The sequence below is a fragment of the Topomyia yanbarensis genome, chromosome 1, assembly GCF_030247195.1.
Source record: "Topomyia yanbarensis strain Yona2022 chromosome 1, ASM3024719v1, whole genome shotgun sequence".
NCBI classification, from domain to species: domain Eukaryota; kingdom Metazoa; phylum Arthropoda; class Insecta; order Diptera; family Culicidae; genus Topomyia; species Topomyia yanbarensis.
Window position 1 is genome coordinate 60,239,264 of NC_080670.1, and position 26,999 is coordinate 60,266,262.

The 26,999-nt window shown below is 41.9% G+C and overlaps 2 protein-coding genes across 4 annotated transcripts in view; one reads left to right on the plus strand and one right to left on the minus strand.

The window, feature by feature from the left end:
- The window catches only part of LOC131677731 (carcinine transporter-like), a 60,051-nt gene that overhangs the window by 14,491 nt on the left and 18,561 nt on the right, over positions 1-26,999 (minus strand). For 2 of the 3 annotated variants that reach the window (XM_058957742.1, XM_058957740.1), the window contains exons 2-3: positions 14,747-15,140; positions 14,063-14,178 (exon numbers count right to left, since the gene is read on the minus strand). In XM_058957742.1, the coding sequence (XP_058813725.1) occupies positions 14,063-14,178; positions 14,747-14,988 (358 nt within the window). In that variant the 5' untranslated portion in view covers positions 14,989-15,140. The remainder of the gene's footprint in view (positions 1-14,062; positions 14,179-14,746; positions 15,141-26,999) is intronic. The other variant, XM_058957741.1, reaches the window with a different exon arrangement.
- LOC131677732 (uncharacterized) lies at positions 110-1,700 on the plus strand. Its single transcript, XM_058957744.1, has 2 exons — positions 110-638; positions 719-1,700. Exon 2 carries the CDS (start codon positions 787-789, stop codon positions 1,609-1,611), a length of 825 nt encoding a protein of 274 aa, XP_058813727.1. The 5' UTR covers positions 110-638; positions 719-786; the 3' UTR covers positions 1,612-1,700.

Below are 26,999 nucleotides of genomic sequence, written 5' to 3' on the forward strand. Positions count from 1 at the left end.
TTTCGAAGGGGAGGGGGTGGTGCGTTAGCAAACTGAGAGTGAAGGATGCATCATAAATCCTTTACCTTATTTCGGTATGCGTATGTATGTATGCGTTTGATCTGCCAACACTGTTTGTGAAAGTTTAGATTGTTTTCCGCGCTCCTCAATTTTTGTTTATATCATTGTAATTTGTTGCCTCGATATCCTGCAAAACCGTTCAAACTTGATATCCAGCCTCCGTGTTCACTTGCCGAATGACGGTGTTTTGCTCACACGCAAGGTAGGACCGCAATATCAAGGTATTCTGGACAAGCTGAAGCAGTTTGCTGATTTGCCACAACCGCCATACCACCGCTACACCGCCACCTCGCCACTCCGTCACCTCGCCACTCCGCCATCTCGCCACTCCACCACCATCACTTCCACTCGCAGTTTACAAAAGTGTCACCATCTGAACAAATTATCAACATAACACACGACCAAATACCGCCCATCAATTTGCTAATTCATCATCCAGCAGAAATAAACATCATCGCCGCTGCTGTGTTTTATTTCTGCCAACCGAAAGAACATATACATCCATCAGTTGTCCTCCGCCTTCCTGAACTCCAGGTGCCAGAACGAGAAAGGTGAGAAGTAATTTCGTAGTTGTTTTGGTTAGTACTTTCTTGCGCTCCTTCGATCTTGTACCTAAGTGAATTTCGTACCCAAAAACATACCTGTCATCATCTTGTAGAGTGTAAGTGGCGCCATCTGTTACTGAGCATTTCAACTAGTAACCCTTACACTACCGCATATCGTAAAATGCCTGGATTTTGTGAGAGTTGTACTGATAAATTTTCCGATGGTCGTAATGCTGTAAAATGTGGCGGTTTTTGCTCTTCGTCATTTTGCGCAAAATGCTGCGGACTAAACGACGAATTATTTGCCGCTGTTATTAACAAGTCTAACTTATTTTGGATGTGTAACACCTGCAAAAATATCATGGACAAAGCACGTTTTCGTAATGCATTAGTGTCCGTTGAGTCCGCAAACCAAATGGTGATCGAGGAGCTTAAAAATTCCATTCGCAACGACATACTGGAGGAATTAAAGGTAGAAATTCGGACCAACTTCAAAACGTTGATAGACGCTGTACCAAAAACGCCTATTCCTGGACCGCGACAATTTTCCTTTAATTCTGCTAAAAGAAAGAGAGACAACGATGATACAGGCTCCAATCCTTCTAAGCTGCTACGTGGTACTGATGCCGCCGACTCATTGACACCATCTATCGCTGTGAATCGTGAAGATAAAAAGTTTTGGTTGTACCTGTCAGGAATTTCGCCCGATGTCCCTGATGAAAGCGTCACCAAGCTAGCTGCGGATAAACTCGGAAATTCGAACATCACTGTCGTCAAGTTGGTCCCTCGTGGCAGAGATCCTAGAACGCTGAATTTTGTCTCCTACAAAGTTGGCATGCCCACGGATCTCAAAGAAAAGGCTATGACGGCATCTACATGGCCAGTTGGCATTGCTTATCGTGAGTTTGAAGAGAAGTCGGATTCCAGAAAGGTTTTTTGGAAACCGAATGCGCCCGACTCAGCAACAATGACTACTTCCACTGCTCTTCGCCCTCCTCCCAACTAGTTACATCGCCTGTTTCACATCCTGTATTGCCTTTTCCCGAAGTTACCGCACATTCCGAGCAGTTTATTTCCGTTTACTACCAGAACGTGCGAGGAATGAGAACGAAAACACAAGAATTCCATCTAGCGCTCTCTTCTAGTGACTACGACGTCATTGTCCTTACGGAAACCTGGCTGCGCGAAGACATATTAAACGCTGAGCTCTCGTCAAACTACGTAATATATCGCTGCGACCGCAACTCAACAACCAGTCATCTGCGTCGAGGCGGTGGCGTCCTAATAGCGGTAAAGAACAACCTCGTAGGCTCGCAGCTAAGCTTATCTGGAATTGAACGCCTGGAGCAAATCGCCGTGCGTATCGCGCTCCCGAATCAATCTGTATATATTAGCTGTGTTTATCTCAGGCCAAATAGTGATCCGGATTTGTATCACGCGCACGCTAATGCCGTTCAAACAATTCTAGACAATGCTGGCAGCACCGACACTGTTCTCGTCTTTGGAGACTACAATCTTCCACGCCTTCAGTGGTCGCTCGATAATGATCTAAAATGTTACCTACCTATTAATGCCTCTTCGGAACAAGAAATAGCTGTAACGGAGTCTATGGTTGCAGGCGGTCTGTACCAGATCTGCTCATTGACGAATGTGAACGGGAGGATCCTCGATCTTGCATTCGTAAACAACACGGATATCGTAGAGCTGCTTGAACCTCCGACTTCTATTCTTAAAGTCGATCCTCACCACAAACCGTTTGTCCTGCGGCTAGATGTACGTACCAACACTGGAGATGATTCATTTCATTCGATTGACGAGCTTGATTTTGACTTTAACCGTTGCAACTTTGACGAAATCTCCGCACTGATTGCCACTGTCGACTGGACCGACTTAATGTGTTGTAATGAGCTTGACGAAGCAGTCGCGCTGTTTTATGGCAAAGTATATGACATACTCCGCCTAAAGGTTCCACTGAAACGAGTCAACAGGAGGGTGGATTTCAAATTTCCATGGTGGAACGCTGAGATTCGCCGTTTGCGTAATGCACTGCGAAAACAACGCAAGCGGTATTTCCGCCATAAGTCAGACGAAAACAAAGTTACTCTTCGACGGATAGAGCTGCAATACGAAACGGCCCGGAATTCCGCTTTTCGTGAGTATTTGAATCATGTGCAAAATAGCCTTCGCGATAACCCCGCAACATTTTGGAAATTCGTTAGCAGCAGAAAACGATCTGGTAGTACTCCCACTGACGTTTTCCTTGGAAACGCAAGCGCGCAATCTCCAGCTGATACCGTAAATTTGTTTGCTGATTTCTTTCGCGGAGTGTTTAGAAGCGACTATACCGTCCCTTCGGAAGAGTATTTGGAAACATTACCATCGTACAACATAAATCTCCCCCGTCCCACTGTAAGCCGAGCTGACGTCTTGAAGGCTCTGACTGCTGTTGATTCGTCGAAAGGGCCTGGCCCCGATCATCTCTCGCCCCAATTTATAAAAAGCTGCGCCCACGTGCTGTCTCTTCCGGTGTGTATCATTTTCAATCGCTCTCTCGCTGAAGGCATTTTTCCTATCGCCTGGAAAGAAGCTGCTATCGTTCCCATTCACAAGGCTGGAAATATTCACAACGTCGAAAATTACAGAGGTATTTCATTATTAAACTGTCTCTCCAAAGTTCTCGAAAAGCTGGTCTACAACGTCACGTATGCAGCTGCATCCCACATTATCACGGAGTATCAACACGGGTTTGTCACAAAACGATCAACAACTTCTAACCTGATAGCCTACACTTCTAAGTTGTTTCCCGCCGTCGAGAAGCGTCATCAGGTGGACGCAATTTACGTCGATTTCTCAAAAGCTTTCGACAAAGTACCGCACAACATCGCAATCTTGAAATTAAAGCGTTTAGGATTTCCCACCTGGTTGACTAACTGGTTGCAGTCGTATCTTTCCGATCGCTCGGCATTCGTGAGTATAAAAAACACGCGTTCAAGCACATTCAGAACACCCACAGGTGTCCCGCAAGGAAGTCATCTGGGCCCGCTTATTTTTATTCTGTTTATTAACGATATCTGTAGTCGGATCAAGTCTGGGAAATTGCTGTACGCGGACGATCTCAAAATCTTCCGAACTATCGCTTCTGCACTTGACGCCGTATTGCTTCAAGAAGATATCTGTACTATTCAAGAATGGTGCACGCTTAACGGAATGGAAGTCAACGTTAATAAATGCAAAGTAATCAGTTTCGGACGCTTGCTTACTCCAGGACGTTATGAATACAGCCTAAAAGGTAGAACAATTGAAAGCGTCGACTCGATCCGTGATTTGGGAGTGCTCTTCGATAGGAAGTTGAGCTTTTCCGACCATATCACCGCGACAACTGCTAAGGCTTTCGGAATGCTGGGCTTCTTAAAGCGGAACACGGCGGACTTCGATGATTTCTACGCGCTAAAAGCACTCTACTGTGCCCTGATCAGAAGTGTTCTGGAGTATGCTGTGCAAGTGTGGGCACCATACCATGCCGTTCAAATTGACCGACTAGAGCGTATACAAAGATGTTTTGTGCGATTCGCCCTCAGGAAACTTCCATGGAATGATCCAGTTGTGTTGCCTCCTTATGCCGATAGATGTATGCTACTCGGTCTACAGACTCTGGCGACTCGCCGTATCTTCCTGCAAAGAGTTTTTGTTTTCGACTTGCTGTCAGGTAATATCGATAGTCCCGATCTTCTCTCGGGCGTTAATTTGTATGCGCCTCCTCGTGTTCTCCGTAACCCCACTCTGTTGTGGATCCCTAGACACCGTACTTCATATGGACAAAATAATCCACTGGAAAGATGTTGCCGCAGATTTAACGAAGCTTCTTCAGTGTATGATTTTAACATTTCCAAGCATAGATATAAGATATTAATAAGAAATATATAGTTTTAAAATGCGTCTGTACGGTGTATACCGAAGATAAGGAAATAAATAAATAAATATAGTGGTGGATGAAGGGAATGCGAGTATGAGGGTGGTCCGAGGGAGGGGATGATGAGAGGAGGGGCTGCATATTATACCTTCCATTTGATACTTAGTTTGAGAAAATCGGTTCAGTCATCATAGCATAACCAATGTGACTTTAATTCGCAAGTCCAGATCACCATCTGGTGATCTGGACTTGCGAATTGTGGTAATTTGGTGACTATTTCAAATTTTTAGAGGTATTACGATTGTAACGGTTTATATGGGAAATTACAATGTGACCTTACTAACCAACCTGCTACTCCAGACCCAAGTCTGAACCGAATGAAATTCAATAGCTGTCAATCTTTCATCTGAAGTCATGTTTGTAAAATTCGTTCAAGACTTCGCCGGGAAAAAAATGTGTTATTAGCTTAGGAACTTGGCGAGTTCCCCAGGGGCATCAAAAACTGTCATTGGTGGTCAATATGCCCAAAGCTACTTTGATTGATCATTAGTAATCTAGACGGGCCCATATTATTGGCTCGAATCAAAACTCGTCGAAATGTCAATTGACGATAGGTTCATTCGGAGTGTTCATTTGTGTTTACATTTTGTTATCGTTGCCAATTTTATTTTGTGTTCACCACCCAATGTGGCTACGCCACATCGCTTTTGTGCGTGCTGTGGACTTAAACTAGAGATAGCCCCTATGTTTGAGTAAGCCGGGCAAACGAGTGGATCACAGGTTCGCTTGCTTCCGACGGCGGGTTGGTGGCCACCTCGCCCGGCGGATCCTCAGCGGCTTTGCGCCGCTTCGGATCCTAGACCTCGGTTATGCGGCTAAGCCGCATCGAAATGGTACTCCTTAAACATTCTAACTAGAATTGGTTGTGTCACCGGAGCCGGAATACGAATTAGAACCAGCCAGCATTCCGGCTGAGCTTAACTGGGAAGTTTAGTAAAATTTAACCTGGAAATAAAAATTTTCTGGCAACGCTCCAGCACCCCGTTGAATTCTAACAATTTCACCACATGGGCACCAGGTTGATGATAAGAAATGAACTTTGTTTACTTTCGGCAAGTTTTGATTCGAGCCAATAACATCCAGCCATCTAGACTCGCAAATCCAATCACTGTGTTACCAGTTTATATTGCTGTGTAGACCGCACTCTCCCATATCTCCGGAACCGAAGCAACTAAAAATTCAATATCAGCATATGGAAGCGTTATACCTTTCATTAGAAACTAAGTTCGGGTAAATCGGTTCAGCCATCTCTGAGAAGCTTATGCGAGTTTAAATGACATAAACATATACATACACACAGGGGCTGGAATCGCCGTGCTGACCTCGGTTTCCTACCGGGTAGCTGGTGAGTAGGCTAGATCCACCACCGGGGATTAGACCGAGTAGACCGCGTCGAATAGCTAGCAGTGGGTTGTTGGGGCGCCAGTGAACCGGAAGCTACGCTCCACCCGGAATCGCTGGTTAAACTTCAGCACCTACTGGCTGACCCGTTGAGTAGGCTAGGTCCACCGCAAGGACCTAGATCGAGTAGATCGGGACGAAGCGGGGAGGTGAATGGCTCACAGAAACGAACATCGGTATCAGGAGCAGATTGCTCCGCTCTGTTTCGGGAGAACCTCTCTCGCGAGGGAATTCTCCATCGTAGTAGGCTAAATACATCGTCAGATACTAGACCGAGTTGTCAGCGAACAAAATTTCAGAAAGGGTGCTGAATGGCTCATCGAAAAAGTAGGGCGAAATGGAACGAGAGGGGAACCAAACTACCTAAAGGAATTGCACCGGACTAGATTCACCGTCGGGGACTAGACTGAGCAGATCGCGACGAGACACCACCAGTCGCGGGTCGTCGTGGCATCAGCAAACCGGACGCCCTGCTCCATTGGAATTGCCAAGCTGACCTCGACACTTGGTTGGTTGGCTCAATTTCGGGAAAGTTCTCTCGCCGGGGAATTCTCCTAGATTCATAAGCTAGATTCATCGACCGAGTAGAGTAGTTCGCGAACAAGTCAGAAACGTGTAAGTGGTGCTGAATAGTACGAGGAGGGAGTTACGGTATTGAATGGCACAAGAGAACCGAGTAGTTGTGCTGAATGACACAAGGAAGCCGAAGGGCTCGGTAAATTAGACAATATGAAGTTTGCCGCTCAGATTATGTTCGTAGAGGAAGAACACGAAGTCTCGACCCACAGCTAGCTTTCCGACTGCTATGCTGAAATTTCCAAACTGTGTGGATGGTGGAGAGCTGGTGTTATGTCGAGGAGTGGTGCCCAAGTAGCAATTGCAACTTGTAGAAAGTTTTAAATGTTGCACAACTGCTTAACAATATTTTTTATTGTTGGATATATTTGAAAAAAATTTCCACGGGTTTTTAAACTGATTGTGCAACTGTGTAACTATAGAGCTGGTAAATAGTGTTAATTATGCAAACATTAATAACAGTTGTGAAACTAATCAGAAACTTTGCTAACTTGCACAAACAGTCTAACAAGTTGCAAATGCCTCTTTGTTTGCCATTCCACCCTAAAACAGAACTGTCCAACTACCCAGTGCTCGAAAAATGGCACAGCTATTGTTTTCATTATTTTGCTGCAATTAGGAACATGTTGCACAACATACAAACAAAGTGCGCTTTTTCCATAACATAGTTGTTACCAAGAGAGTTACAGATACTGTACAGTAACAAAGCGTGCTACTTGGGTGCTGAAACACTACTGAAGGAACGAACTACAAAGCGAAATAAAACCGTAAGGTAGCGCAGGGGAGGATTCTGGTTCTGGATAAGAGCAGGTATTTTAGCGGGTCGAGTAGCACCCTAAACCCGTTTCCTGAGACGTTGGGTTTTGTACATTTTTCCTACCTTCCCAGGGCTCTTTGGGAAGTTTTCTCGAGCTCTCCAAAAAACCAGGTGCATGAACAACTAGGGTTGTGGTACCGGTAATACCGGTACCGAAAATCCCGGGAATACCGACCCATTTTTGGTACCGTAATACCGGTACTGAACAAAAGCCAGTACCGGTATTTTCGGTACTATACAATTTTTCATGACAAATATGTTAACTCTGCAGGGGGATCTGTTTCAAAATATCGGTCTGCAAGATAACGTTTAATTATATTAATTTGCCTTCTAGATAAATCGTTGAGATAACACCTTTGTGTGGGAATGAGGTGGGGCCATCATCATAATAATTCTAGAAGTTAAAGTTTTATTAGCGACATTCCGATTGGTTTCCATTATTCACTGGGTGGCGCGTAATAAGACTATGGTCTAAGTCATGTCTGTATTTGGTTTGCTCTTAAACCTTTATCTATAAAAGAACGAACAGCGTTTAGACTTGGTGAACTGCTTCAAATGGGGTGATTTGGTGATCGGAAAATTCAGCAAAACTCCATAGTTTACAGGAAAGCAAGGAGCCTTGATATGCATTAGAGAATAGTGGGCAAACGACAAGGTCGGAACCAATTTTCAGAAAAGCAAGAGAGGAAAAGCGATTAACCTGCTCGGATTTACTGCCATTTTTGCTTTGATTTCTGTTGTTAATAGGGTTTCATACATTTACCTTCTGTTCAAATCGACGAAAGTCGCACCACTTAGCAGTTATTGATTTCAAAGTGACCTAGATTTCGAAATAAAAGAAGGTGCCCTATGTGAAATATATCTTCTGTGAAATAAGTCTTGCCATTCCGAAGCAATTAAAAACAATAAAAATGTTTTTTGATCAGCACAAATCAATCATCTGAGAATAAGTGCATCAGTTTGAGCATTTAATTTCAGGTTGAAGCTTTTTTCGATTTTTTTAAAAAAATATTCGAGTACCGGTACTTTACCGGTACTGAGGGCTTCAGTACCGTAGTACCGGTTCTCGCTACAAAGAGTCGGTACTGCGAACCCTATGAACAACTGGAGTGCAGGGGCTTAACGAACGTCCCCCCCGGACCTACTGCGAGTTGGACGGTCTTTCTATGATGTGGGGTTGGGGCAGCATCGGGCCTTTAAAAATGCCATAATTCCGAACGCAGCTCCGACGAAGCGAGTCTGTGTCACTTTCGCTAATATCCTTAGATTTTTGAAATCAAAGATTGTAGCAATAAAAACCGGAGTGCCAACCAGATCATCAGGATCAACGCCAGTAACATCCTGATTACGGCATAAGTGGTCATGACGAACGCCATCGAGCAGCACACGGATTACGAATTGAACGACGACTTCAGGCTTACAGGCGTGCTGTTCTACTCCTTGAGTGGGAAAGGATGACGCCGACTTGAAATGGCGAGTGGGCTAGCAACACGGCTACCTCCGTCCTGTCAAAACCATGGAAGTTCTCCGGGTATGTTCAAAACTCGTCACCATTTAGTTTGTGGTACTAGATTCGGATGGACCATTCCCGATTTTAGGCCGATCCGCCTCTGAACATTGCTCTCCATGAAAGCTAGTGTCAACCCTAGCATGACCTCCCTGCTCGCATAGATAACCATGGGATTATAAGAGGCGACTATGTACAACAAGTGGAGATAGCGGCCCGGCAAGTAAAGTAAAGGAGGATGCGATTGCGTTTACAAGAAGTGGTAAACTACAAAGATCACCGGTTACGTCACCGGTAACCACAGAGAGTTCCAGCAGCGGCTTGGTATAGAGTTAGCCACGAGGAAACCAACGAAAGATGGGTCTACTGAATCGAGTATTCACCTCGGGATCAGATAGCGACACCATCCAGAATGACAATTTGGGAAGTCGTACTTGACGGAGGCGAGGAAAAAGACCGACGAGCTCTATGAGTTCGTGAAGGACAAGCACAATGTCCACACCAAGGTGAAGCAACTAGTGACGAGTATAAAATCGACCGTAACAGTTATCAGAAGGCGTTCTTAATGAGAGTTGAAACAGCCGAAAAAGTTCTGATGAAGTCGCAGAACATGTAACGGTAGAAATTGAGGTGATACAATACTCGCTGGGAGAAAAGAGTGAGGGACAAGCCGGCGGGGGCAAGAGGACCCAAAAAGCATAAAAGGGCACTAGGGTTAGAAGAACGTTTGGAAAGACCGCGGCTGTTTCATCGTGGGAAACCAGCAGGCGAAGTAGAGGGGACGGAAACAAGAGGAAGAAAAGAAGAACAAACAAGAGAAGACACACAAACGTAAGCCTCCTCGGGAGAGGTACAAGGGCAATGCACTGATCATCGAAGCGTACGATAGACGTCCTACTCCGCTCTTCTCAAGAAAGCGAGCGAGAACCCAGAACTTAGGGTGTTGGGAGAGAACGCTGTTAAAACGAGATGATCCTCGAGCTGAGAAAGGATAGTTCTGTCAAAAGCTTGACCTACCGCGAGCTCATTGCTAAATACTTGGGCAGCGAATCCCTGTCACAGGAAGCCGTATTCTAGTGCAAGGGTCTAGACGAGATAGCGAACGTAGAAGAACTGAGAGGTGCCCTGATCAGGCAATGAAAACTAGATATGCCAGCGACTACCCGGATTTAGAAATCGTGTGGATACACTCAAATTGTGGTGATTCGACTACCGGTGGTCGTTACCAACAAGCTGGCGGAGACCAAAATAAAAGGAGGATGGTCACGACGGACGGCTTCAAGTGCTCTGCGTACAAAAAGGCGAAGGCAGGGAAACAATAGTGAAGATAATCCAGCTTAATTTCAATCACTGCGACATTGCACAACAACTGTTGTGCCACTCGACAACAGAAACGAAGTGCGATTATTGCAGAGCCGTATCGTATTCCTTCCGATAACGGTAAATGGGTGGTTGGATAGGGATGGCGCCAATCCAAGTGATGGGCTGTTTCCCTGTCCAAGAAGTGTTAGATAGCACATGCGAAGGAGTTGTGATCGCCAGGAACAACGGCGTATTCGTATGTAGCTCTCAAGTAGCAATTCTAGTTTTATAGCACACTACAAGTGCATTCTAAGTTTTAAGAAGGTCTTCAAGAGTACCACAGAACTTGAATTGCTACTAGGGCTGTTACGCTACCCTATGATAGGCACCAAAGCAGTTCAATCAGATGCTAGCCGACTGGTTAGTCGGACGAAGGCTGATTGTTATGGGAAGAGACTTTAACGCTTGAACCGTGGAGTGGGGTAGCACGCAGATCAACGCAAGAGGTTACAGCTTGTTGGAAGCAGCTGGAAGTAAGACTATGCAACTAAGGTTCCGCTAGCACATTCCGTAACGGTCGGGAATTCATCATCCACGTAACATTCTGCAGCGCGTCGCTGATGAACAACATGAATTGGCGAGTTAATGGGCAGTACACACATAACGACCACCAGGCGATCCACTACACCATTGGTCGGCGGAATTGTATTGTGACGCGGAGAGTGAGAACCTGCGAGCGGAAGTGGAAAATAAAGGACTTCGACAAGGAACTTTTTTGTGGAAGCACTTCGTATTGACAACCATGCTCCAATTTCGAATGCCGATTAGCTGTCGGAAACATTAGCGAGGGCGTGTGACGTAATAATGCCGCCAAAAATGAAGCAGAGGAACTACCGGCTTCCGGGGTGTTGGTCGAATGGAAGACTCAACATCCTGCCTAAAATCCAAAAGATGCGCATCTGAGGCAGTCGGGCAAGTGTGTAAGGTGACATTCCGAGCGGCTAGGGCCGCTTTTAAACACGAGATAGTACTCAGTAAATCAACCTGCTACAAAGAGCTCTGCAAAGAAGTAGACGCTTACCGTGTCGTGATAGCCAGGATCAAGGGCCCAACGACTCCAGCTGACATGCGCGCTGACAAATTTGAAAATTATCGTGGAGGATCCTTTCCCGATCCAACCGCATGGCCACCTACATCGTACGTCGATGCAGACGGTGGACATTAGAGTGAGACATGATTATATGAAAAAAAAAATTCGCTCGGAGCAACTTTTTGGGTTCCATTTGGGTCCTAGAATAACATGCTGGTGACAATCGAGTCCAACGACGCGCTTCTTGTAGTGGCAAAAGGGTTGGAAGCGAAGATAGCTCTCGGACCAGACGGAATCCCCAACGTAGGACTGAAGACCGTGCTCCTGGCGTTTCAGGGCATGTTCAGGGTAATCCTGGTAGACGGCGACAATTCATCTTTTATTGGACACACTGAGTAAAGATATGTCTTCAAGCGGGAATTGAACATGTGATCTCCAAGTCCCTAGTTGGGTGCGTTAACTACTTCACCATCGGGGAACTGATGCCCCAATACCTATCAATGGACCCATCGACCCCCCAATGTTTCTTATAAGCAAATCGTCACCGCCCATTCTCAGACAGATTTCTCTCGTTATCAATTGTAAACTCCAGTGGATCACGTTCAGGCTTGAGATATTATTATCACTGTTCGCGTCCCATTGCTAGCTCAGACACCGCCAGACTTGAAATAGAACTATGGAGAAAAATATCGAAGTCTGCCCTCAAGGCCTATCGGCAGATGGAAACGGCAAATCCAGAATCGCAAAAAAAAATTAAAGTAAGTTATCTGTGAAACTTATGTAGACAAATGCTGTGAACAATTTCAAAACAATTGGTTCACTAGATTTTAAGTTACGATGTGCACTGCGAAACCATTTTTTTCACGGCGCCTCCTGAGATTCGCCGCCGTTCGCTCAATTTTCAATATTTTGCAATGAAAATTTGTAATGAAATTGTGAGACAGTCTGAGATTGAATATACTAGCAATTTCTGAATCGAAAAAACGATTTATATAAAAAAATTACCGAATTACCCTTACCGTAACCCAGAAAATTAGTTTTAATATTGAAGAGCGATAGTGCTAGGCAAACTCATCAACTTTTATTTTACATTTGGATTACAAGTATGATGCCATGTTAAATAAAAGTAAATAGTCTGTTGAGAGAATTCCACTAAGCACAAACAAATTTTTTTAGTACTTACTGAAAACTTAAAATGCAATGAAAGTATTTCAAACAAGAACATGAAAATAAATTTTATATACAATTTGCCTTAGAATTTCGGCTTTTTAGATTCAATTTGCCTAAGTGTTGCTGTAAACTGTCCCATAAAACAACTATCAGCATATACATAACCGTATCAAAATAATCGGAGATACACACAAAGACACGCCCGGGTTTAAACGATAATCCTTTCCTCAATCATCATCAGCAACAACAACAGCAGGACTAGGCAAATCGTCGCTGTTGTGCTATCTTATGACAAACGCCATTTTGGGGTGAACTGAGTTAGATATGCCATGTTACTAAATTTTAAAATCTCTATAAAGTTGCGTTTTCAGAATTTTGAAATTCTGCTGGGTTACTGAGATATAGCGAAACACGATTATGACAAGCGCCAGTTTCTCGAGTGATCGAGTTGTGCTATCTTATGACAAAGAAATATCAGACAACATACACAGTTTGTTGGCTTGCTATAAGCCAAAAAGCTTATAGCAAGCCAATAGATGTCTCTCATGACATAGGTAATTTCTATGCAGATAAACCATAACCATTAGCTAGGTTTTTGTCTCGGGAGCAAAACTTTTCCTACCATAGTTTTTTTCTGGGAATGGTTGGCTTATATTTTCAACATTATTGAACATATTTCCTATTGAGATTTCCACTAGTTTTGGAAAGTATACCAAGATGTAGTGATGGATTATGCAAGAAGACTATTTGTTTCGTCTAGTCGCCTATCAACACAAACATTGTTTGATATATATTGTCTCTAAATTGTTAATGGAACCATCTTTTGTTTATTGTTTTTCCCGAATAAAGGAGGAAAACTGGGAAAACTTTGTGTTCCAATACTATCATTTTGTAACCCGATATTGCTGCTATCGCATGGAAAAGTATAATATCGCACATAGCTATCTATAGCGCATAATTTCACGAATCAGTTATGATTCATTTTTATATGAAATCTTCTGTGCATATTTGTGACACGTCATACATATTTTATCATCAATACACACTTATGACACGTATGCGAGTGACTTGGGTTTACATTTTAAGCAAAAACTGTAAGTGTAGTCAACCTATCTTCACATAAATCGAGAGATTACTTCAGAAAAGATAGAGGCATCGAATGTTTTCTCCGAAAAGCTTGTAGCATTTATAAATTTTAAGATATTCAATCTCAAACTTTAAAAATCGTTTTTCTCGAAAAGTGCTAAATGGCGCTTGTCATAAGATAGCACAACAGCGACGAAATGGCAAACATTTCGTAATCGAGCGAAAATCCTTTCACGAAATGCTCTATCTACAATCTCAAGATACAAACAACTCTTCCTTGGGAGCATGAGCCTTTTTGCTCCTTCTCCTCGAAGCATGAAATAAAAATAACGACTTGATCCTTCAAACACCGTCGTTGAGGGAAAAAATAACCTACGAAAGTTGGTCATTCCCCTGCCCAAGGATAAGCCGTTAGAACGTGTTTATGCAAATGGAATGTAGGGAAACAACAGCTGCCGGAAAAACGATATTAATACCTGTTAGTTTTACGGATCCAGCCCAGAGTCAAGCTCCCCCGGTGGAGTCCCGTGATACTTACTGATGATGTCCGACTCCTGGAAGCTCCATTCGCTGTAGTGCATTCGCAAGTGTTGCTCGGTCACGTTGTACATCTGACATTTGCTGTAGCTGAGCAGGCCTTTGTTGTCCTCTTCCCTACAGAAAAAAGGTAATAGGATACTTTTGAAAGATACTAATGTTATTGGTTTTTATTATCATTGTTTAGTGTAAACCATAGTGGATCTCGTTAGTCAGAAGCTTGCCTACAGTTAGCATCTTTAACTCGATAACTGAGTAGTTTTTATTAAACGACGAAGAGATTTTTCCATTTCAGGATGCATTTGTTGTTAAACATTAGCTATTGAATCTCAAAACGTGTCAAACGGGAACTAAAATTATTGGCTAATAATTTTAATAACTAAAGATTTAAGTTAGAAGAGATTTTATTTTGTTTGATATTACAATATTTTGGTTCTGATGGGAAAAAGCATAAAACGGAAAATCTTTGGCTCCCTTTTCGACTGTCGTCTTATCTGTCTGTCCTTAACGCAACAAGAGAAGTTTTTTCTGCCCGATAAACACCAACATCTTTAAGCAGCTTAAATCATGTCCGTTTTTGTATTTACGGTTTAGCAACCGGAGTAAACTGAGTCACGGCGTTAGATCGCGACTAACGCTCGCAATAAATAAATAATTCCCATCGTAAAAAGAAAATCGCGCTCACCTCGGCAGCGTCAAATTCTTCCACATCTCGCCATCGGAGATGTTGTACCGTTCCATACCGGGCACGTGGCAGTTGTGCGGGGGTTTGTTCAGTGCCAGTATGATGCTCATGTAGGACATCGACGCAAACATGATGGCTCCCACGTTGAAGATTAGGTTGAACCGGTGCTGGAACTTGCCATCGTTGCCGACCTTCTCAAGAATCCCATCGAAAATGGCATCGTCCGCGTCTGCGTCAGCCATCGTGCGATCCGCTGCGGTTTCCGTCTGCGGTAGTGGAAGAGGCAGATGGGTTCCTTGCTTTCACTAGCAGAAGCCGAAGAAGAAGAAGAAGACGACGAAGATGAAGCGAGTCCGTCACTGAAGGCGGCAGTTGGTCCGAGGGTGGTGTACTGCTGGAAACAGAAAAAGGATCCATTGGATTGCATTTCAACAAGACAGTGTGCACATGCCATTAGAATTATTTTTAAATCTAAGCCAAACTGAAAGCTGTTGCGTCAAAGGAAAGAAAACACTTTTGAAGGAATGAGATTTTCCGCTTTTTTCTGTGCTCCAAAGAAATGCGAAGATTATCATTTCTTGTGGGAGGAATAAAGCTTAAGCTGAGACGTTTTTTTTTTCATTCGCAAAAGGCATTAGTATAAAGTGCTCTTCGTCTGATGACAGTCTTTCCATGACATGAAACAATTTTTTTCAGTGCCTCGCAACTGTAAAGAAGCATTTCAAAGCATTGATCGCATTTAATCTACCGTTTGTTTTCAGTGGCTATGAAGCTGAAAAGCGACTCAGTTGAAGTTGCCACTACGTCGTTTGCCCATTTCGCCAATACTGAATCAGTAGGACTTCATTTTCATTGCATTTAAAATGTAGGGAAAGACTATATCAATTCATCTTTCCAACTCAATTGGATTTCATTTCTTAAGGAAATCATCAAACGGGAAACGATGAACTTGACAAAGTATAACAATAAATTCAGAAACAACTAGTTTGTTTATGATTAGGGAATAATGAGGAACATTTTATTTTTTATTTTTATTGTTTCTGAATTCGTTCCGAAATACTATTTACACACACTTAACAGCACGCACAATGTGGTCAGTTATATATGCGATTGTTGAATAGTGACAAATGTTTCAATCAGCAAGTCGATAATTCAAATAGTAGTATGCATACTATTTGTAAAAAAACAAAACGACAAATTCCAAAGAAAAGCTTGATTGATAAATTTTACTGATTAAACCAAATTTACCCATTCAAATCTATCGAATTTACGAAATTGAAATCTTTCATTTTTCATACTTCATACGGCTTGTTTATGTCTCCCCTCTATAAACAGTAGAGTGCCCAGAAAAATAACGAATTTTTGAAAACTTAATCGGCCCACCCCTGAGTCGATTTCTAGTCCCACCAGGCGTACTTGCTCCAAATTTGAAGCAAATCGGACAAGTCTAGCTACCGGACCAACGTGCCTGAAGTTTGTATGGGATTTTTCGACAATTTACATGGAGAAAATCCACTAACTCGCATTTTCGCCGCTAGGTGGCACTACATGCATCGTATTATCACTGTAAGTGAAAATAAGAAAAATGATTTAATTGCCTACAACTTTGTCGAAGACTGTTAGTCAATCCGGCTTTGGTAAAAGAAGTTATTAAACTTTTAACAGAGTGATGTCTGAGTCAGTTTTGCATGGGGCCTAGCAGCGCATAGTTGTGGATCGGTACTCGATTACCACCAACTATACATTTTTGTGATCTCACAAAATGGTTACATTTAGCTAAATAGTATATTCACAAGAATTTTAGTACATAATACAAGTTATGTTTTGGTTAGAAAATTTTAGTTCCACCTGTAACCGCATAGAGAGTGCCAACACTAACTTTTCATAGGAGTGAGATAGAATATCGAGATGTTCGGAAGAATTATTTAAAAATGCTTGCTCTACAACTTTGTGGAAGACACCTAATCTCTATCTCTTTCCGTTAAAAAGTTAGCGTTGGCGCCCTCTATGCGGTAAAATGTGGAACTAAAATTTTCTAACCAAAACATGACTCGTATTACTTACTATAAATCTTCCGAACATACTATTGACCTAAACCTAAGCATTATTTCACAAAAATGTTTTGTTCGTGCGAATCAAGTACTGATCCACAATCATGCACTGCTGAGCCCCATGCAAAACTGACTCAGACATCACTTCGTTAAAAGTTTAATAAGTTCTTTTACCAAAACCTGATTGACTAGCAGTCTTCAACAAATTTGTAGGCAATTCAATTATCTTTCTTATTTTCACTTACAGTGATAATACGATGCATATAGTGCCACCAAGTGGCGAAAATGCGAGTTAGTGTGTTTTCTCCATGTAAATTGTCAAAAAATCCCATACAAATTTCAGGCACGTTGGTCCGGTAGCTAGACTTGTCCGATTTGCTTCAAATTTGGAGCAAGTACTCCTGGTGGGACTAGGAACCGACTCAGGCATGGGCCGATAGGGGTCATTTTTTCCTGTCACTCTAATAAACAGTCTGTTTTAAAATGGTTAGTTACAGTGGCGTAGTAAGCAAATTTTTCGGGGGGGGATAAGAAATTTTTTTTGTGTATATATGAAAAAATGTTCAAAAACATTCTGAGCAGGAAAAAATGTTCAAAAACCAACAACTCAGGGAACAGGTTTGGGTAGTCAAGGTAGGAAAGCTAGCTGTTGGTATAGAATAAATGCTCTTCCCCTACGAGGACAATCTGGGCGGCAAACTTCAGACTGTCTAATTTACTGAGCCCTTCAGTTCCCTTGTGCCATTTAGTACCACTTCCTCGTTGAGCTTCCGACTGGTTCGCGAACTACTCGGTCTAGTCCCCGACGATAGATCTAGCCTACTCCGACGAAAAGTTCCCCGGCGAGAGAAGTTAGAGCCAACCAGCCAGGTGCTACGGTCAGTTCGGCGATTCCGGTAGAGTGGGGCATCCGGTTTGCTGGTGGTGTATCGTCGCGGTCTACGCGGTCTCGTTCCCGGCGGTGAATCTGACTGTAAGCTAAAGGAGAGGTCCCAGACGAAAGAAGTTCTCCCGATACCGATTCTTATTTGGTTTCAATACTACAACTTCTTGAGCCCTTTGGCTCCGTAACCGGTGCTATTTAGCACCGCAACTCCTTTAAGGACATTATACATGCGAACCACAACATAACTCCAACGCCACACACACCCCTCTCCCCTGCCTAACCATGTATCTGACATGAGCAAATATAAAAATACGTTTTTCAACACACTAACCTTGCTGGTGTGCCACGAAACTGCTACTTAAGGAAGCTAGAATATTTTCCTATACAATCAATCCGAGTTTTTGACGGAATGCCATCTGTAGCTCCTATTTTGTGCGAAAATATCACCCCTCTTCACTTGGGGTTTCTTTTCGAAACACTCTTCTTATCGTTTTCATTGCACTTTTTCAAATGCACTTTTTTCACACATCACTGCAAAAACATTCGCGAAACTTTAATCGTTTACTAACAAAACTTCAAATTTTCTGCCAATGTGCAGATGACCAAAGGAAAATGTTCGGAAACTCTCATTTGTGCGTTTGAATTTTCACTTCAGATTTCAGTTTTTCCTAATGTAAACAAGCGAGTCGGTGCCTAGCAACGTGGCTTCCACATATCTTCACCTTAAGCCATTTAGTTCTCTTCTTGGGCCATTTAGCACTACTTCCTCGATGGTCCATTCAGTCCTCAACTTGTTCGCGAACAACTCGGTCTAGTCCCCGACGATGGACCTGGCCTACTCCGACAGAGAATTCCCCGGCGAGAGAAGTTCTCCCGAGATCGAGCCAATCAGCTAGGTGCCGAGGTCAGTTCGGCGATTCTGGTGAAGCTGGGTATCCGGTGCACTGGTGCGCCGATGACCCGCGACTAGTGGTGTCTCATTGATGTCTAATCCGTCTAGTCCCCAGCGGTGAATCTAGCTTACGTTAACGGAAAGTTCCCTGGTGAAAAAAGTTTTCCCAATATCGATTCTGGGGAGCCATGGTCGGTCCGGCGAATTCGCATGGAGCATGACGTCCGGTTCGCTGGCATTTCGACGACTCATACTCGCTGCTCTGTTGCGGTCTACTCGACTAGTCCTCGGCGGTGGATCTAGCTTATACCTGCGGAGAGTTCCCTGGCGGTGATTGCTCTCCCGAAATCGTTGTTCGATGTCTATTCCGTTGTAAGACGGTCATGCCATCAGCGGTTCTCAACCTTTTTCGTACCATGGACCCCTTAGATATCACACTGGGTTGCTGCGGACCCCCACAGATAAACATCAATCTTGTATGCTATCAATATGTTATTTTCAATTTGTTAGGAAACAAGATTTGAAATTTCAATATGCACTCGGAAAATATATTTTTCTTCGCGGACTCCCAGCTATGACTTCGCTGCCCCCTGGGGCCCGCGGACCCCAGGTTGAGAATCACTGATCTACATCATATCTCTGTTTACTGCGTTCCACGTCTCTACGTCGCTTGTCATTCTGTGGGATACATTATCCGGGTTGATGTCCGGTTCTCCCATTTTAAGTAGCTCCCTGCACGTCACTTCAAACCTCGGACATTCAAAGACTCTCCTCGGACATTCAAATAATTGAAACCCCGGACATTCAAAGACGCTCCAGGCACAGTGTTGACGTTGCGTACCCACACCGATGAAGATACTCCTTAAGCAGCCGTGGCTCGGTAGAAGCTGTTTCAGGTTGAAGGTCATCTCTCCGTGCATTCTATTGACCCACGTCGACAGGTTTGGATGAGTCAGTAGGTCCACTTTCCTTTCTCCGTATTATCCCATTCCTGCTGCTACGTCATCATCGAATCGATTCTCATCATCTTCCTCACGTTTCTAACATTTCATTGATTGTAGCACTTGATATCCTCCGTCAGGGTAATCGATGACTAAACACTAGATAAAGACCCGACATTTCGCATGTGTACTCAACGTGGTTTTTTCTATTCATTTCGTTTATTTGATAGGCACAAATGCGTTAGCTTGGCGGTGCCGAATTCTTTTCCTTTTATATTTTGAATATCTTAAAACTAGGAGGTTACAATGTTGAAATATTTTTTTTATAAAAAAGAAAAAAATTACAGCTATCTTAAGACTAGAAAAAAAATTCTATATGTTAGAGAGGGGGCAAAAGATTTTTTTTTATGAAAAATTGTAAAACAAGGAATTCAATAGTAATAGTTTTTTAGGAAATATTTACAGTTATCTTAAAACTAACAATATAGTTTGGTACACAAAAGGGGGAACAAATATTATTGAAAAATTTCACAGATGTTTTAAAACTAGGGATACAATTCTATTTACAAGATGGGGGACAATAGTTTTAACAAAGAGTAGAAATTACGACTATCTTAAAACTAGGAATACGGAATACAAATTTGATTTTTTATCGGATACTTATGCTTGGTCATTTCCAAAATCGGTGTAGAAGTAGTTGTATCAGGGACAGGGGAGAGAAGGCGTAGATGGTGACCGGTAGAGAAGAGCAAAACTTGCAACTTTCGGGCAAACGGGAGATCAGCGAAACAAATTTGCGCCTCAGTCTAGTAGGTCGGATTGGCGGATGGTATTCTTCGGACCCGCGGGGAATCCTTCAAAGGGAATCCTTCGGACCTCGAGTCGCTCTCGCTTCAGATTCCGTAGTGATAAGGGCGACGGCGGTTACATAGTGGCAGTCTGGAGCTTATCGGTTCCACACGGCAAGAGGAAACTTCTAAAAACGAGAAATAAAAAGAGAGTTTTATGAAAGTATAAATAAAGGACATATAGGGGAAATCACGATTTGCCAGCATATCTCGGACTGGGACATTGGGTGGTCTACCTCGGGCCCGAAGGGAATCCTTTAACTGAGACCTGGCGTCCAAATACCCGGCGAATACCCAGACAACGTGCTCGATGTCGTGATAGCCCTCGTCACAAGCGCACAGACTACTCTCCGCAAGCCCAATACGCCGCAAATGTGCATCTAAGGTGTAGTGGTTGGACATAAGTCGGCACATTACACGAATAAAATCCCGACCCACATCCATCCCCCTGAACCAAGGCTTCGTTGATACCTTTGGGAAAATCGAATGTAGCCATCGTCCAAGTTCACCATTGCTCCACGAGGTTTGCCAACTGTTGAGTGTCCTCTGACGACAAATACTAAAAAATTCGTTGAAGCAGATTGGTCTTTCGTATATGTCACTATTTAATGCGCCCACCTTTGCTAATGAGTCGGCCTTTTCATTGCCCGGGATAGAACAATGCCTAATCAACGTGGTTGTTTAAGCTCAATCAGTCGTCGATTATCACTCCCAATTGCTTCAGTGCACGCTTCGATGCAATCACATGCCCTTCGATGGTGATCTGTATCCGCTGAACCCCTTTGCAGTTGCTGTCCAACAGCAACGTCTTGTGGTGAGCTATTTGCAGCTTGACCCGTTCATCCAGCTCTCGATCGCATCTATTGTCTCCGTCACCGACACCTCCATTCAGGCACGTAGCCAGAGGGGGGGCTAGGGGGCTAAAGCCCCCCCCCCCCCGAAAATTTTCAAAAATAAATTTAAGAAACAACATGTTTTTCGGTGACTCTTAAAAAAATTGTATCTTGTTTGGTTTCAACAAATTAATGCGAGAATTGTGAGGAAGATTGCTATTTCTAACCACCGAAGACAGCGGTCAGGATATCTACTCAGTATGCTGAGTGTGATAAAACAGTTCCCTTCATATTGTGTGACTCGTCGGAAGACAAACGAAACTGTTACTTTAATTCTTGCTGTGGGGATCTGTCGAATGATTGAGTCGCAGAAGCAAGAAGTAGCGCTCCAACCAAATACGGAGGCTATTGACTTCAGGTCTTTTCGCATAAGATCGATCTTATGCGAAAAGACCTGAAGTCAATAGCCTCCGTATTTGGCTGGAGCAACATTAATGATGTGAAATATTTGCTGAAGGTGATTATGGAGGTTATGCTTACGAACATCGCCTTTAACGAGTTTAACCTTGTCAGGCGTTCAGTGCTGATGCCATTTAACAAATTAGCCCAGGCGAAACCAGTCATTTTGCATAACAACTTGTAACATGTGGTTGATCCTCATATATATGGACGATGAGAAAATCAATGCTCGGCTACAAGATCTGATACCACTTACTTGCACCGTGGCTATTAAAAGATTCCTGTCACATTTGGAAAAAATGGTATTCATTCAGGGTGTCGACTCATTTCTGAAAATGAAATTCCCTGATTTTCCAGGTTTTTCCAGACCTTTTTATAAATTTTCCAGAGTGCTCAAACAAATCAAATTAAATTAACATTTTTCAACGTCCATCGTTTGAGCTTACACCATTTTTTTCATTTTTAGTTAGTTTTAAACTTTTTGTATCTTCCATTTCAATTAAACCACTTTTGGTCTTTTAACAGTCATGTAATTTAAATATTTCCAAATCTGAAAAATTGTTACCAGGCTCGAGGGATGACCGACAAGCAAATGTAGGAGCTAGTGTTCTGGAAAAATAAGCGGATTGACATTTTGGGGATGAATTTCCTCATAGTGTTATGTATTTTAGTCTGTGTGGAAATGGTGATGAGTCTGGGATCTTCCGTTAATCTTTCGGCAGTCGCGCTGGTGCACTGAGTGCACGCTGCTCTGAAAAGCTAGCGAATTGTCTTTGGGCAACTGCGGCTGCTCATTCAGTGTCATGCGCGACTTCCGGAGGGTTAAGTAGGCACCGTTTTAACATACTCTATTACATTCCAAACACCCTTGAAGGTGGTCGTAACCCATTCTTAGGTCAACTTGCAATGTAAAGTTTGTTCGCGACAAAATATGGAAACCTAAAAACACATAGATCTCTTGATATATTCAACCAAAAATGAATTTTTTTACAAATATGAACGTATGTCTTTTTTATCCAAAAATACATAATTCGATGACATGTTAAATGCGCTTTCAAAAATGGGTCGAAAGAAATGCGAATTAGAAATAATATGTGCGGTCCAAACGGAAATCAAAAGATATCTCATTGGAATAGTTCTAAAAAGCTTGGCTAATCGGCAAGCTCTGTTCACACCGTTTCCAAAACGTCTAATACTCGATTGCCATCAGCTACATATAAAAGAAATGTAAATTACAATCTTAAGAAACGACGAAATGGATTCGATAGTGAGACAAACATTCTGCTCGTACACTAATAAAATAATAATAAAATAAAAACGTCAAATGTGTTTGTGTATAATTCGAAGCATCATTAAGGAACGAAGTCATTGAAGGTATTGATTATTCCGAATTATAGTGATAGGCAGAATATGAGGGCTAAACACTTCTTCGAAAATTGTAGCGTGGATATTCTACCAACTTTTCCTGTGTGGCAATGGATTACAAAACTTGGACGTAGAAGACTTCAACCATGCTTCATGGTATGTAACGAAAAGAAGTATTAAAGTAATTTTGGACGATAGAGAACTCTAAATTTCTCAAGAAATATTTGGTAAAGCAGGGTGTACTGCAACAGTGGGTGAACCAGTAAAAACTTCATACCAACAGGAAGGTATTCCAGAATATGTACTAAGAAGATTGTTTCCAGCACTTTTTCACAACTTTAAAGTAGGGGCATAATTCAAGAAAATGTCGAATAATCACAAGAAAACACAGACAGGTCTGCGAACAAATTATAGAAACCGGTTTTTGGTAAGTTTACTTGTGATTTGAGACAAACAGTTTTTTAGTCTCTCATTTGCCTGCTTATGATTTTTCCCACCAATTCGTCATTTCAGAAATTAGGTACCCTCTAAACTGCCGTTAAGATCGTATTCGTCCCATGTTCTATGAGATTCCCTCTATACATAAGACAATTATGCGTTAAACGGCAGTGAAAAGGTCAGTTGAAAATTCCATCTTGGAATATAATAAATACAAACAAATAAATAAATAAAGCGATTTTTAATGCAATGTGGCAATAGCAGCACACAAAAAGGACACTAGTGTATATTCTATCTCTGCTCAAGCTAGTGCTATAAGTTAAGCAAACGTTACAGTCGCCACGATCTATGGTGAGTGATAATACACTGCCGATTTTTTTTGCGATGATCGTTTGTCTGTTTGTTGTGATATGAGTGAAGCTTCGCAGCAAAAGGGAGGCAAACTTCGGTTAAATACACTATTTGTTGATTTTAAATATTGTCGTATCTGCCCGTCTGTTAACGGAAGGTGATATTGAAACTGAAGCTTGCGAAAGTCATCTTCATACAGTTCTATTATACACGGAAACCCATATTGAAAACGTTGAATTATTAAGCGGAGTTGAGTGTTTAACCGTTAGGTAACGACATAGTACGCGAGTACCTTTCCAGATTTCAAGTAAAATTACAATGTACCTTTCATAGCTCGAACCTGAAACTTGGTGACATCATAGTACATCACTAGGCATAAATTTTAGTGAGATAAAATTGAAGATGTAGACCTGAGCGAACGTTTTGGTCGTTTCTACCGCATAGCACCCGGTCCTGGAGGTGTGTCCTAGCTTTGAAATACTATTTGTAAATTTCAAAGCAATATGGATGTCAATATTCTTGGGTTTGCCACAGAGATTGTTAACAATCGTGATGGGACTATCTGATAATTTGACCCCGGAGCGGTCGTCACAACTTTATTTAGTTTCTTAATAATTCTGTCTGTCAGTGAGCGGAGCAGACAAATGATTTCAGCTGCAGACAAAAAATAAGGGCAGCCAACGTGCGCGAATAAGAAGTATGAAAGCTGTGCGTTACCTAATGCCGCTACGGACTAGCACTGAACACGAGTGGAATTGAGTAGCGCTCAGAATTAACTCGACGGCTAGTACATGAAAGAACTTGAATAAAACAAGTTTACGCCGTTGAGAATTAGTTGATTACAAATCCCAAAATTGGTCATATAAGCAAAAAATAAGCTGCCGCAAAGCAAGAGATCAGCTACGATGCGGTATACTGTTATACGGTCATGAAGATTTATTTCAAGAATCGGCAATTTTTTGACGTAGGACTACGTCTTTGTTTTCGATATGGGGGTGCACTTTGCAAATTCTACAAAAATTATATGTAACGAAAAGTGGTCTAATTTTGAACGCAAATAATTCAGCCACCGATAAATTTTCAAATTTTTTGCACGAATCGCCCCGAAATACTTTTAAGAATGGATTCCAATAGATAAACCCAAATTTTTTTGATACCTTGTCAAAATATCACGCAATTACACACAGAAGATAGAGCTTCCCAAGCCCGGTACGACAGATTTGTGTACCTAGCGCGCTACGCTTCTATGAATAACGTTATCATCGACTATATAAAGAACGAATTTGGCCGGACAAGCTCAGTTGCCTGTTGAACGGCAGGCGAAGCAGATCACTGCGCTGTGTGTTTTCACAGCCAGTGTAGCTGAGTGAGAAGTCCGTTACACTACTTGTGAAGATACGCTATCTAGAGCTATGCTTTCTTTTGTGTTGTGCTCGTTTCCAGCACACTTTTATGTACAATCTCGAATACAGTTATTCCTACACAAAATCGCTTGTACATTCGAGCTCCATTTGCAAACACGGCTAACATAGTGTCGTGATACTAGTTGTCTCTTTCGCTCTACCCATCATCATCAGCGTTGACTCATTTTGTTTTGTTCGCTTGGGTTCAATGTTTGAGGCGAATGTAGGTATATCAAATTTGTTGGCAGGGTTACTATATTTACAGATTTTTCTGTAATGTCAGAGATTTTTTTCACGATTTTTGACCACAGATTCCTTTTCACAGATGGTAGATTTTTGGCATTTTGATGAAAATTGGATAGATTTTTGGAAATATTGTGATTTTTCGGAAATTTATCACAGATTTTTTCCTGTTTCAGTCATCACAGATGGTAAAATGATATTTTTGACCGAAACACAGATTTCAATGTGGCATCTCTGTTTGTTAACGGATGCATGTGTAACCTGCATGATAGCAATCTGTGCTTTCATTGCGCAAAGACGAAAACTTTCTTAGCAACAAATTTACACGGATCGATAGAAAGCGCAGATATATGATTAAGACCTCTGCATTCGCTACATTTGTATACGTACTTTAGGAAAGTTAAATTAATGACAAAATAAAACTAGAAAGCTTACTCTATACATGAAATGTGATTATATTGTCTAAAATTTGATTTTTCTTCACCGGTCTGGGTTTTTTACCACATACAATCGAAAAGTTTTTACAATTTTTAAAAGCTGATCATGTGCTATAAAGATTTAGTTTCAGGTATTAGTTCGGTCACAGTTATTCTGTCTTCTTTCTTCAGATCTTCTCAAATAAGTTTAATTGGATTCGATCGCCTACTACAAATGAAATAACTTGATAACCAAGAAGGTTTGGTTCAATATGTAACATTCGATGTTGATTGGTTGTGCTTAAACTATTCGTAAGAAATATATTTGATTTATTATTACTCTAAATGTACTAAGAAAATAAATATTTTATATTAAGGTTGCACAGAGAATGGGCAAAAATTGAAAACGAAAAAAGCAGTTTTCCTCCACACCGTTTGTTAGATCTTCATAGAAATCAATCGGCTTATGTAGAATCTTGTTACAGTACTGCCGATTAATTTTTATGAAGATCCAACACACGGTGTGGAGAAAAAACTGCTTTTTTCGTTTTCGATTTTTGCCCCTTCTCTGTTCAACCTTAAGTAGTGTAGTCCTACGTCTACAGGTCGTTCAACCCCATAAGGCTGCCCCTTGTAGTTTTTAAAGAATTTATTGCTTTATTATTTTGGAAATGCAACTAGATTATCAACAATATGTTCAATTTAATAGGCATAATTACTCTACCACTATGTAAAAAATTAACGGTTCGGCCAAGCTAATGCATTGAGCCGTGTCAAAGTAAACGGCCTGTGCACACCAAGCGTACTTATATGTATTTACCTTGAGTCAGAAGAATCACAACAAGCCCGTCGATAAATCAATTGGCATCCATATAAAATATTATATATGAGTAATTCCACGTCAGATTCACAATCAAAATTTTTTTTGCAATCTTTAGCTGAAAATTGTCCACACTATGGTTTGTTTTTGTTGAATATGATTATTTTTTTCAATTTATGAGTTTGCAAAATTTTGAATTTTATTGAATTGAACATTTTTCAATCACTGATAACTCAGAAACTATTCAATTTGTATGTATGTATGTTGGTAGCCACCATCCTAGCTCGAGTCTTGCTCTGCATGCGGC

What these genes read in the sequence shown, in the direction of transcription:
- LOC131677732 (XM_058957744.1), top strand. Translation starts at nt 787, where the DNA reads ATGCCTGGATTTTGTGAGAGTTGTACTGATAAATTTTCCGATGGTCGT.